This window comes from Pectinophora gossypiella, chromosome 6 (genome assembly GCF_024362695.1).
Source record: "Pectinophora gossypiella chromosome 6, ilPecGoss1.1, whole genome shotgun sequence".
In the NCBI taxonomy this organism is placed as follows: Eukaryota; Metazoa; Arthropoda; class Insecta; order Lepidoptera; family Gelechiidae; genus Pectinophora; species Pectinophora gossypiella.
The window spans coordinates 1,479,751-1,492,486 of NC_065409.1; the positions used below are offsets into that span (position 1 = coordinate 1,479,751).

The 12,736-nt window shown below is 44.2% G+C and overlaps 1 protein-coding gene across 1 annotated transcript in view; it reads left to right on the forward strand.

The window, feature by feature from the left end:
* LOC126367298 (disintegrin and metalloproteinase domain-containing protein 11) overlaps positions 1–11,836 on the forward strand; it is a 371,689-nt gene extending 359,853 nt beyond the window's left edge. The window contains exons 16-24 of the mRNA XM_050010750.1: positions 2,975–3,128; positions 5,234–5,333; positions 6,913–7,062; positions 7,787–7,861; positions 8,036–8,094; positions 8,547–8,755; positions 9,205–9,572; positions 10,785–11,030; positions 11,732–11,836. Of these exons, the coding sequence (XP_049866707.1) occupies positions 2,975–3,128; positions 5,234–5,333; positions 6,913–7,062; positions 7,787–7,861; positions 8,036–8,094; positions 8,547–8,755; positions 9,205–9,572; positions 10,785–11,030; positions 11,732–11,762 (1,392 nt within the window). The 3' untranslated portion in view covers positions 11,763–11,836. The remainder of the gene's footprint in view (positions 1–2,974; positions 3,129–5,233; positions 5,334–6,912; positions 7,063–7,786; positions 7,862–8,035; positions 8,095–8,546; positions 8,756–9,204; positions 9,573–10,784; positions 11,031–11,731) is intronic.
* The last annotated feature ends 900 nt before the right edge of the window (positions 11,837–12,736 follow it).

A 12,736-nucleotide genomic window follows, 5' to 3' on the forward strand; every position in this document is an offset into this window, starting at 1 on the left:
CTCAACCACTGGACCACGGAGGCCGTTATTTGTTATATTAAAAGTCCCAAACTACGATAGAAACCTTCCCACCGACGTGGTTGACGATTTCCCTCAATCAGCGCTTATCGCTATCGACCCACTAGAGTCTTTCAAATATTTTTCCTCTCAAACGACGCCCTGAGCTGAGGTTCGCGCTCAACTGGCCACCCCCAGGCTTGTTGTCTTAAACGTTGTACCGGGTGAGAGCCTTCAGCGCTCCCCATTTGTCCGGCCAAGTAGTTAATGCCATCTGCGGCAAATCTACAATAAGTAACGTAAAAAAAACGATAGAAATATAAACAATAACCCAGGAGCTGATGAAGATTCTTTTGTCCGGCCAAGTAACACATACTGTATGTAATGCAAAACTGGTTGGAATTTTTAAGCAGCGCGTGGAGTGGGGTTTATAACAGTGATAAGAACCGACCATCAGCTGCCCGCGGACTGTGACTTGTTTAGAACTACCTACCTGTTAGCATAGATTACATTATAATACTACATACTAGTGTTTTTAGTGTTGGTTATTGTGCTAGACAGAGTACCTACCTATAGATTTAGCTTGTAATTTCTATTAAATATAAGACAATCATTGTGACGTGGTGCGAAGAGCAGGCATCGAGACAAACTTTTGCAGGTTTACCGATCTCTGTATTCCAAAGTTTGTAACATTGTTTTATAAGAAAAAAAAGTAGTTTATGCCATCTGCGGCAAAGGTACGTTACGTCAATAGAAAATGAAGATTGTTACGTCACAATTCAGTTCTAGAAACTTCCATTAACAGATCCGTTCGTAACAAGAACATGGTAACAAAATGTTGATACTCCTTTACCGTTGTTTATAATTGTTCCTTGTTACGTATAACTTCATAATGTAACCCCGTGGAAATTACATAAGGCAGCTTCCTCACGGCGCGATACAAGTCATGCGATATCGAAACGAGTGCCTATTTAGGTAAAGGGTAAATGAAAACCTGGATATACTTTCACAAATTCTCAAAACGTGTCTATGAAATTTTGTATATATTAAGATGTCATCAAAAAATATCAAACATTAGATTTGTTGATCTAAAACTGGCAGCGTTACCCCAAAATCTCCCTAGTGCTGTCCCATTTTCAGAGGGTCCGCTTACCTTACCTGAAGATTTGACGGGTCCACTTTTTTACAGAAGTGACTGCTTGTCAACCCGCGAAAGGAAAACTAGCCCAATACAAGTTAAGTCACATACCGAAACACATTTTTCGGGTATGTGGGCTTCTCACCAAGTTGACGTTTGTTTCATAAATATGCCTGTCGATTACCCGTCCCTTTCCTTTTCGTCGGATAAGAAAATGACAGGTATAATTTAAAATAAACTTAGATTCTGTGTACTGGAATAAGCACCAATGTCTGAATAATAATTATTATTAATAAACACACAGCCTCCGTGGTCTGACAGCCTCCGTGGTCTAGTGGTTAGAGCGATAGGCTCACGATCTGGAGGTCCGGGTTCGATTCCCGATGGGGACATTGTCGAAATCACTTTGTGAGACTGTCCTTTGTTTGGTAAGTACTTTTCAGGCTTGAATCACCTGTTTGTCCGAAAAAGTAAGATGATTCCGTGCTTCGGAGGGCACGTTAAGCCGTTGGTCCCGGCTATTAGCCGTAAAAAACACCTCCACCAACCCGCAGTGGAGCAGCGTGGTGGAGTATGCTCTATACCCCCTCCGGTTGATTAAGGGGAGGCCTGTGCCCAGCAGTGGGACGTATATAGGCAGTTTATGTTATTAATAAACAAGCCCTGATCGTGTCGTGTGGAAGCTCGCTAAGAGTTTGTTCTCATAGCACGAATTGTATTAAAACTTCATTAACACGAGTTGTACTTGTTCGCTGTCTGTAAATGTTGATCTTGTACGTTTGCGAAACACAAACATTTGGTACAATGGCCGTTATTTATGCGTTCGAAGTTTAAAATTGGTAATATATGGAACAGCATCGATCGACCCAGTCTCGACTGATACGGTCACGAGTACTAATATGTATATACATTTTGAATTCATGTCACATTAACTTTTTTGACAAATTAAACCGTAAGTCTCATTAAATGTCAAATATGATAGTGCGATAGGGTTCTAAAGTGGGTACATGATATTGCTCAGCACTATGCTAACGAACAAGCTGATCACCTGAATGTCCGAAAGTAAGACGATACTTCCGAAGGCACGTTAAGTCGTTGGTCCCGGTTACTACGTACTGATGTAAGTACGTAGTCGTTACATGAGTCATGTCAGGGGCTTTTGGCGGCTCTATAGTAACCCTGATACCAGGGTTGATGAGGTTGGTAATCCACCTCCCAACCCACACGATAGAAGAAGATGCTAATGAACGTCATAACACTGACTTCTGTACTTTGACAGGTCTATCTCGTTCGAAGTTATTATGAAACATCCACTGCTAGGCACAGCCCCTCAATCCGGAGGGAGTATGGAGCATACTCCACCGCTTTGTTCCACTGCGGGTTGGTGTAGGACTTGTTACAGCTAATAGCCGGGATCAATGGCTTAACGTGCTCTTCGAAACACGGATTCGTTTTATATTGCGGACAATCACGTAATAGGGGGCAAGCGTATTGCCATTAAACCTGGGATACATCCTGGAAACCACGTGACATCATCATCAGCCGTATGACGCCCACTGCTGGGCATAGGCCTCCCCCAAGGATCAATTATCTTAAAATGAATTCAGACTCACAAAGTCGAATTAACACTTTCAAGGACAGAACGTCTACGGACGTTCCGATTCCCACCCACCAATGACCCATGGTCTGTCCGTGAATGGGTTAAGTGGTTTAGATCCGGGATTCAAATCCCGTGACACTACGACTTGTACACAGTTGCCACTATTTTGGAAAGTCTATTCGCTCGAGTTGTGGCTTCAACATGACCCATCATTAATAATGTCTGTTTTCGAATTCCAGGTGTGTTCAAACGAGAACAAGTGCGTCTGCACCCGGGGCTGGACCGGCCCTGACTGCTCCCACCCCGACGCCATCCCACCGTCACCCACGCCGTTCACCTCCGAGAACGCCACCAAAGCAGCCTACAACATGACCAAGAAGGAAACACCGTATGGTGAGTCGAAACCAGTAGCACAGGATACACTATACCAAGAAACACGCTTGGTACACAGATAATACTTGAGCTCATTGGTCTAAGAAAATTTAAAAGTCTCACATGCCCTGGATATGTGGCTCATGCCCATTTGAGGCTCAAAAGAAGCAAAAATGTTAATATTAGCCAAATGACAAAAGACGATAATTCCTGTAAACACCATCTAATTTTATTTTAAGTTATATCTGTCATTTTCTTATCCGCCGAAAAGGAAAGAGACGGGTAATCGACAGACATAAAAATGGAACACACGTCAATTTTAAGCACAAATCTAAAACACGCGTCTAAAAATTTTACATTGCGCTAATAACCCTACAAAATTATGTTCATGACACGTCAAAAAGCGAGATACCTTTTTGATTCGCCCGGGTTATTCATTCGTTTACTCATTCTTCCTAAAATTAAGAGCTGCGAATCATCCGTCCCTTTCCTTTTCGGCGGGTAAGAAAATGACAGGTATAACTTAAAATCAAAATTAGGAGGTGTTTGCAGGAATCGGGGCCAATAAGGGACTTTCCATACTATGTTCCCTAAAAACAATATAGATGGCGCTGTTCAGATTTAACGTGATAATTACCTATTTTCTCATTGCTCGGGGCACATCATTATTCAAAAATATAATGTAATGGCAGAGGAACATATTCTTCTTCTTTGCGAGTCGATGGCGATCGAAGCTAAATTTTTGCTGACCAATAATTGGCCACGCTTACGGCATTGTCAGTGGCTTCGTACAGGTCTTCAATAGTGCAGGTGTTAGGGCACTTAGGACAGCACAAAAGGTGAGCCATAGTTTGTGGTGATACTCCACACTCGCAATCATCGCAACCATACATATAAAAATAATAGTTGCTTGATATTTATTATGTTTATAAAATATTTGGATCAGACAACGATATAAAATTATGTTGCTACCTATATTTCTTCTTTTTATTTTGATCAGAATAATAATGGGTGGAAAATGTGTTGTGCCTGATGGTAATAAAAAAATAAAATAAATTAAAAATATTCCTATTTATTTCAGACTAAGATTGTGCATAAGATGTTAGTAGTTACACAAACTTAGTATCTACCTAGTATCTTAGTAATAATATCTACTTAGTATCTTAGTAATAACAAGGGTCATCATTTATACCCAAAAACAAAGATAAAATTTGCGTATGTGGATAACAATCCATGAAATTAGAAGGTGAAACGTAGGAAAATCTCTACAGCACCACCTATATATTTTTTTAAGGAACGAACCTGGATAGCCCTTATTTGTTTTTAGAACAGTAATTCTATTTGTTGAAATGAGTTTTTTACAGAGCAGAAGCTACTATCATCTAACCCCCACACAAAGGGAAAATCAAGCCACAACACAAGTCTCAATAAAACAGACAAATTGAAAATAAAGTTTGCAGTTCATGTCATACTTGTATTTCACAAGCTAACAATCTTCTATCAAGAAGACAAGTTGACAATGGCAACATATTTAAACAACCTCTTTATACATCTAACTAACTATACAACTTGTTTATGATTTCAGGTGTCTTGTGATATTTGAAATATTCCCCCTACTTGGCCTAACGAATCCGAGCACTGCTTTTGACGAACCAAACCTTAATTTTAAAGGAACTCACTTGACTTGCATGTTGGAACTGTTTGTATCTGTATGTATATTGATGCGGGCCCGCGGTGTCGCATGTGGATGTGTTTGGTGGCGCAGCAATGCTCGGATCGGGCGTGATGTGCGCGGCCGGCGCCGGCGCACTAACGCGCGGGACCCCTCTCTTGCAGGTGAACACGAGGGCAATAAGATGAGCACCATGAACATGGTGATATTGTTACTCGCGGTCGTGCTGTCCGTGTTCGTGGGGTTCGCCTGGATGGCATACTGCTTCAGGTAACAGCCGTGGTAACTCGGTGTTGTTGCACTCTGTCTGTCGCTCGTGCCTGTGTGGTGTCATGTTGGTTGTTGTGTGTCCCGCCCACCGTCCCGCCGGCGCCGGCCGCCGCGCCGCGCGCGCCGCACGCAGCCCCACTCACTGCCTGCGGCGTGCGACTCACTGTCTTCTCTTTGGGCGCAGAGAACTACCACGGCTCGAACACGGTGTTCCTCGTGGCGGTGCTCATGTCTGTGGTAGGGGGGGTATTCATAGTATTTGCCCTGAGCGCTCTCTGCTACAGGTCAGTCGTAGTACACAAAAACTTCTCCCTGTGCCTAAGGTTAGTGAGCAGAAAACAGACCAAAGGTAGTCTTTTAAGAAGAAATTTAAATCGTCACCTTCGTATACTTGTATGTTTATTTTAGACGTTAGCGTTGGTGTTTCTGTTCGTATTTACGTCGAAGATTGGTTTTATTTTATGTTTGGAGATACGTTTTTTATGTCGTTTACGTTGTGGTCGTAGAGCTAGTTGGCGGGTGGCGCGTCGGCCCTGTCGGCGCGCCACAACTGCATTTGATCTGTGGTTCTGTGTCCGCGCCGGCGGCCGGGCCGCGTCGCTCGCCACCGCGGCTCGCGTCCCCGCGGCACCCGCGCCTCCGCCCACCGCGGCACTCACCCCGCCCGGCCCGGCGCTCCTGCGCCGCGGCCTCCCACACGCGCACACGCCGACGCGGGGCGTCGCCGTCCGGCCGCCTCGCTGCATGCCGTCAAGGCTTTCCTCGTTGTACTCGAGACACCTTCTCGACTCAAACCCTTAAGATTCTGGGCTCTTGGATGTATGTATTGGCTTATGTGAACTGTGACTCGTTTTCGTTTCCTTTCTTGGTCGGAGGCCGCGCCGCCGGGCGCCCGAGACCGCGACCCGGCGGCGCGCTCGCGTCTATATCTTCCGAATACCGCCGCTCTCCGCGAGCTCGACCGCCACACATAACATTAATGCTTGAACGCAGTTACAGAGTCAGATCAGTAGCGTGTCGCCACCACGAGTGGATGGTACGTGCTATGAACTATGTGCCACGCTCGAGGTACGTACGTAAGCAAACACGGTCACTGGACCCGGTCAAACAAATTGGAGAAGATATAGACTCTCGACTCTAACGTCACCAATCACTTCCACTACCACTAAATTCTATCAACTTTTGCACGAGAAGCGAATGTGCGATGCACGGATTCTTCTTTCAAGCAGCTGTCTATCTAGTTAGCAACGCCTAATGTTACATTTAAGACTAAAGTGAGTATTTTCCAATAACTAAACTAAATATAATATTTATTAGACATCACTAATAAATATTTTCACGACCTATGAATTGATGTACCCTTCACACGATTAGAAAGAAGATATAAGAGAACATAGAAAAAGCTACTGGAAGACACTCACTTTAACTAAGCTAAGATCAATCTCTTAATATGTTTCCACTTACATAACATCAAGTTCCTAAGAGGAATGAAACGAAAAGTTCAAATTCAGTCCAATCCAAAAAAACATCAGAAACAATTGATTGAGATATCCAAAAGCACCAGTCTTTGCTTTGCTATCAGAAATTCTAAATTCAATAATTAAAAGCAACGGACGAAAGATGGACACAGCTTCATTCGAGTTCTAAACTTAAAAAACAAAGCAGTGTTGTCAACTTTTGTTCATTCCAATTCGATTCCAAATTTGCATTTGAAAAAGAATCGGAAACGAAAACATCTGCAGCAAAATTTGTGTTTCGGGTTGAAGGTGTTCTCGATTCCGATATAATTGGCCCTTGCGGTTCCGATTTTGTAAACGTAATCGATTGATCTGAGTGTGCGTTCCCACGCCACGCCTGCATCAGGAAAAAGAGCACGTTGCCGAAGTACGATCCTCCGTACGTGAAGAAGCCCATCGCGAAGAGCTTTGCTGCCGGGTCAACGACCTCCAACAATTCCCAGGAAGACATCTCGCTCGACGGTGGCAAGATGCATTCCTTCAACAACACATTTAGGTACGTTAAACTTACTAATAAGTTCATAAAAAAACTGTTTTTTGTCGTTTATTTTTTACTTTTAAATTGTAAATGTCTTTCCGTTTTTATTTCATTTCAACTTGTTTCTAAATTTTGGTTTACTGACTAAAAGAGGATTCAAAATTTCTGACCACGAGTTTACTTAAAGGAATTGGGCAGATCCTTTTTTATTTGAATTTAATAGCGGTGCTAGTGGCTATATTTCCTGAAAATAAATATATGTTTCCTCTTTCTAACGGATCTGGTGTACTCAAACAGAAACCTTCTGAGGTACGTCAAGGCTTGGCGTGTCTAGTTTGAACCGCGTCTCACGCTCCACAACTCTGCTCACATGGTTTTTGCTTTCATTTCACCGAGCTTCAAGTCCCGAAATGCTTCTTAACAGCAAATCTTCACCGGACTTTGCTAGTTTTATGCGTTTTTCTATATTTTCTAGCATAACTAAGCACAAACTTCACGGTTTTTTGCGCGTTTACCGACACGCTTTTTGACTAATGTTTATTTTGTACACTTCCTAGCGTCATAGATTAGATCATAATCATAAAAATAAATATCAAATTAGACGTAAAATAACACGAGAATACTCGTATTAACAGTAGTGGCAACATTTAGGCCGAAATTGAGGGAGGATTTGGAGGTAGCTTTTTAGCAGACGCTGCTACAGCAGTGGTGCCAAAATTGTAATGCTTTCTCATTTTTTTAGCCGCGGAGATTCTCAAAGAGTGATCTTCCGGCACGGCAATCACATGGCGGGCGCCGGGAATACTAGTAGATTTCCGTAAGTGTAGAGTTACCTTTATGTTGTGCTGTCATTTACATAATACCACTTGTTTCCTAAGAATGCCTCAGCTTCGTACGGCAATACGTTTTTGGCGATTTGATCATCTATTCGTTTTATATGTAGGTATTTCTTCAAAGGGATTATTTACTGATTGTTCTTGTCCGTCTTCAGGGATCACAAGCAGATGAAACGTGTTCATTCCGGTAGTGAAGACGAGCCAACGCATTCAGGTAAGGAAAAATGATTAAATATTTTTGTGATACTCACAGTATTTCTGGAGTGAATAATTTGAGCATATTAGAATTATAACAAGAACTGACTCAGTCTCAAGAAGGAACGTCAAAGAAAGGTTAACTGTTATTTTCTTCTCCAATGTTCGAGGGTTGAGTTATTAACACTTTGGCGGCATGGGTGATGTTGCTGCCAAAGAATGTTTTGAGGTACCGAACAGAGTACAGTACCACGCTAGCCACAAGTTGGTATGGTGACTAGGGATGTCATGTTGGAAGTTTTACAAAATGCGTCGCGCTGTGCAAACTTCGTTAGCGCGTTCTAGCCATCTATCAACGCCATCTGTTGCATATGGAGGAAACTAACTCGTCAACTAGTTGTGTCTACAACAACACCAACACAGCTATCATCACAAATCTTAGATTAATAATAAATTTACTGCCATTTTCAGGAGAAGAAGACATAGCCTTCATAGACGTGGCACCCAACTCGATGGCGAAGCTTCCAGAGAAGGGTATCCTGAAGAAGCATGGGTATGGTGCGGTGGATGGCAAGGACAAGTGGGGTGATGACTCCCAGTCGGAGCAGCTGGAGGCGGGCTCGCAGTCGGATGGACAGGAACCTGCTGGGGCCGTCGCTGATATGGAGTATAAATTTAAGGTAAGGAATGATTCCTAATTAAATATTTAAGTGGTGTGAACTGGGTCTGTCAGATTTTCAATTTAGTTCGATAAGGTTAGTTTTGGAAGTCCAAAAGGGCCACATTTGAAGCAATTCTAAAAAGCAATATCATTATTTTATTTGACATTTGCGCATATAAATATAGTGCACAATTCAATGTCAAGAAATTTGAAAGAGTAATATTGTGTATTTAGGTGAGTTGCTCCCATGTAATGTTTTTAGACCCTCTGTACTATGACTATCAATGATTGCGACTTTGGCACCTGTGTGAACCTCGCACCTGGGGCATATATGTCCCCGTTAGGTAAAATCACTTTAAAATACTAATTTAATTTGCAGGTCCAGACATTGAAATAGAATCGAAGAATATTCAACACCACAAGTACTTAGTACGCCTTGTCCTAAAACATACATTTATAAAATTCCAGGACTTAAACGGCTATCATGAAAATATAATCGTGGCATTGAAGACTGCGGCTGCGCAGCGAGCGAGCGCCGGCGCAGCGGGCGGATCCGGCGACCTTCGAGCTTTACAAGAATACGAATACAAACGGGAACGCGCACCTTCTGCCGAGAAGATCCACGAAGCAGAGCTGCGAAGGCAAAGGGCCGGAGACGAAGAGGAAGACGAGGCCCCGCAATGCGGCCCGATTAGAATCAGGAACTTAGAAGACCTGATACGGCAGTTGGAACACCACTCCAGCCGCCACATGAGCCCGTCAGGGTCGGAAGACATAAGAATGTCGGAGACAGAAGCTGATAGACACTATAGAATTGAGCCGGGAGAGGTGCCACCGTAAGTTTTCTTGGATTATTTAAGTTTTTGTACATTCTTGCAGCTGTCAATGTGTTATACAGGGTGTTAGTGACATCGTAACGAAAACTTTGAGGGATGATTCAGACCATGATTCTGAGTTGATATCAAGTGGATTTTTCCGTCGCAAAAATCATGTATTTTTTTTTAGTTTTTTTAAATTATTTTCAATTCTATACTTTTGCGATGGAAAATTCCACTTGATATTAACTCAGAATAATTAGCTGAATCATCCCTCTCAGTATTCGTTACGATGTCACTTACACCCCGTACAAGTACATACGGTAGCCATATAAGTAGGTATGGGTGTTAGTGACACCGTAACGAATATTGAGGGGGATTATTCAGACCATGATTCTGAGTTGATATCAAGTGGAATTTCCTGTCAAAAAATTCATGTTTTTTTTTTGTTTTTTTTTTATAATTATTTTCCTATCCATACTTTTGCGACGGAAAATTCCACTTGATATCAACTCAGAATCATGGTCTGAATCATCCCTCAAAGTTTTCGTTACGATGTCACTAACACCCTGTATAGTCTATAACATAACATAACCAGTGATTCCCAAAGTGGATTCCGAGGGGTTACTAAAGTAAAGGGGTGGATTATTATTTGAAACCCAAGTTTATCATTAGGCTGTCTATCCGGAGTGGAGCGAAGCAGCGGACCGGAGAAACGGAGAAGTATGAACCAATAGGATTGCACAAACTAGTTCCCAACTCACTGTATTAGTTGATATTTATCGCTGCCTCGCTCCGCTCTGGTGAATAGGCAGTCTTAGGCTTCGTACTCTCAATGCTGTGCGCGTTCAGTATATTAATGGATTCAGGATGTTGCTAGGGTTGCCCCGCTTCTGCAGCGCGTCGGGTATGTTTGTGAGGCACGCACACGCGTACAACGATGGCTTTCAGTAAATAGTAGTACAGTAGCCTCCCTGATGCGTCACCTGGGGGACAGCACCAGCACTCTCCTGAATACCATACTTTTCAAGGTTGATTGCCCTGTGTTAAGGCACTGGATCTCTATTCATATGGAGTCTATGCCGCCTTTATGTAATATCTGCTACTAACTCAGTCATAAGATTTGATTTGAAAACTGTGGTTACACCGAAATAAGAATATTATAAATAAATAAATTAGTCCTCGTTTTGTTATAAGGCGGAGATGATCTTACGAAAGGTTCCAACGTTTCAGTCGCTGTCGCGGCCGCATCGGCGGCGAGGAGGACGCGCGGTTCGGCTACCCGCGGTTTCGCGGCAGCGGGCGGCACCACCCCGGCATGTTCGCCGGCGCACCCGCCGCCAGCGGCGCCGCGGGCAGCGGCCTGCTCGCGCATGCGCACGCCGCACACTCGCCCCACGCGCGCGGCCCGCCAGATGACGACGCCCTGTACGAGACCGCTGACGCAGAACGCCTGCGCGACGCGCCTGATAGTGAGAGGTGAGTTTTATTTTCTGTTATTATTGTGTCAATTGGCGTTTTAAATATTCCAAATTACTAGCTTAGTACACACCAGCGGGGCGTCGGCAGCTCGTTTTTTATCGAAGGCTTCAGTTTATAGACGCAGCGAATGCTTTCTACGTATTTAAACGTCGTACGGTTATTGGTGGAAGCCCTCGATATAAATCGCGCCTCGCTTGCCGCGATTGCCGTGCCGCAAGAGCTGACATAATATATTTTGTGCAACTCAGATCAGATGGAGACTTCAAATAATTTTCAAATTCTACTAAAACACATTGTATCGTTGTCTACGTAAAAAAATAATACTTAGACACCTGTGTAAGACACCGTTTAAAGACTCAGACCTAGTCAACCCGTATCTTATCTAAGTTGCGCATTTATAGATCTCATAAATTGCAAAAAAAAAACACATTCAGAAACTAAATTACAGTAATGTTTAATTGATATGAAATAAAAAGAAAATTAACTGCTTACAAATATGACATCAGTACTTATAAGCACACGACACTAACACTAAGCCAATGCTCCGAGTCGAGCTCCAAGGTCTGACCTAGCGAGCACCGCTCCAGCCGACGTCTAGTCACGCGACAGGTAGGCCCGGGAGCCCGACGACGAGCCGACACGCGCCTCGACTCTCCGTTCCTCTTCTCTATCATTTTCTAGTGATGAATTTATTCAAGCTCAACAACAGTTAGCCCGGTGGGCGAGTGAAGACGCCGTGCCGGCGGCGGCGGCGGCGGCGGCGCGGCTCGCGGCCGCGCGCGACTACTTCCCGTCGCCCCCGGACAGCTCGGCCAGCTCGGAGCCCGGCGCGCGCCCGCCGCGCACCGCGCCGTCGCCACTCGCGTCGTCCAGCGCCTTCCCCGAGTACACGCACTGACGCGCTGCCGCTGCCGCGCCACCGAGCTGTGAGCCGCCACCGAGCCGCGAGCCACCGAGCCGCGAGCCACCGAGCCGCGAGCCACCGGGCTGTGAGCCGCCGCCGCGCCGCCCCCGCGCTAGGTGACGCGTACGCGCCGCGCCATCCGAGGCCGCGCGCCGCGTACGCCCGTAGGCTACTAGTATTCGATGTATCGAGCTCTGTTTGCACTGTTAGGGTAATCACGTTAACGAATAGTTTAACCGTTAGTAATGAACACAATAAATCTTCTCACGCGTAGCTAAACTAATAAAGGTATAGTGAATTCGATCGCAGGCCCGGCGGCGCGGTCCGCGCTGGCCGGCGCCCGCCTGTGAATACATACATAGTTATTGTTAGCGAACCAGTGACTTGTAAATATTATTGAACTATGAAGTATTAAATGCACATATATTAAAAGATATGACTGAACTACGTATTGGTATTGACAATTTAGAGTAATACTGTTGTATGTAAGTTTCGATTCGATGAAAGTGTGTCGCTGCCGCGCCCTGGGAGGGCGATGTCTGTTACGTTGAAATGTTTATAATTATATTTGTTCCATTTAAATCGATACGCTTTATAACTCTTATCTCTGTTCGGTGGCGCGGTCCTCCGGGCGCGGCAGATTGTATGTCTAAAGTACTATAAGTAAGACTTATCGTTTTATGGAAGTAGAGTATTGAAGCTGTACGGTGCCGAGGTCCTGGACGTCGAGTTCGCTTTCGTTTGACTTCCGACACGAAGCTCAAGTAGCTTTCAAATTAGATAGGCGATTAACAAATTG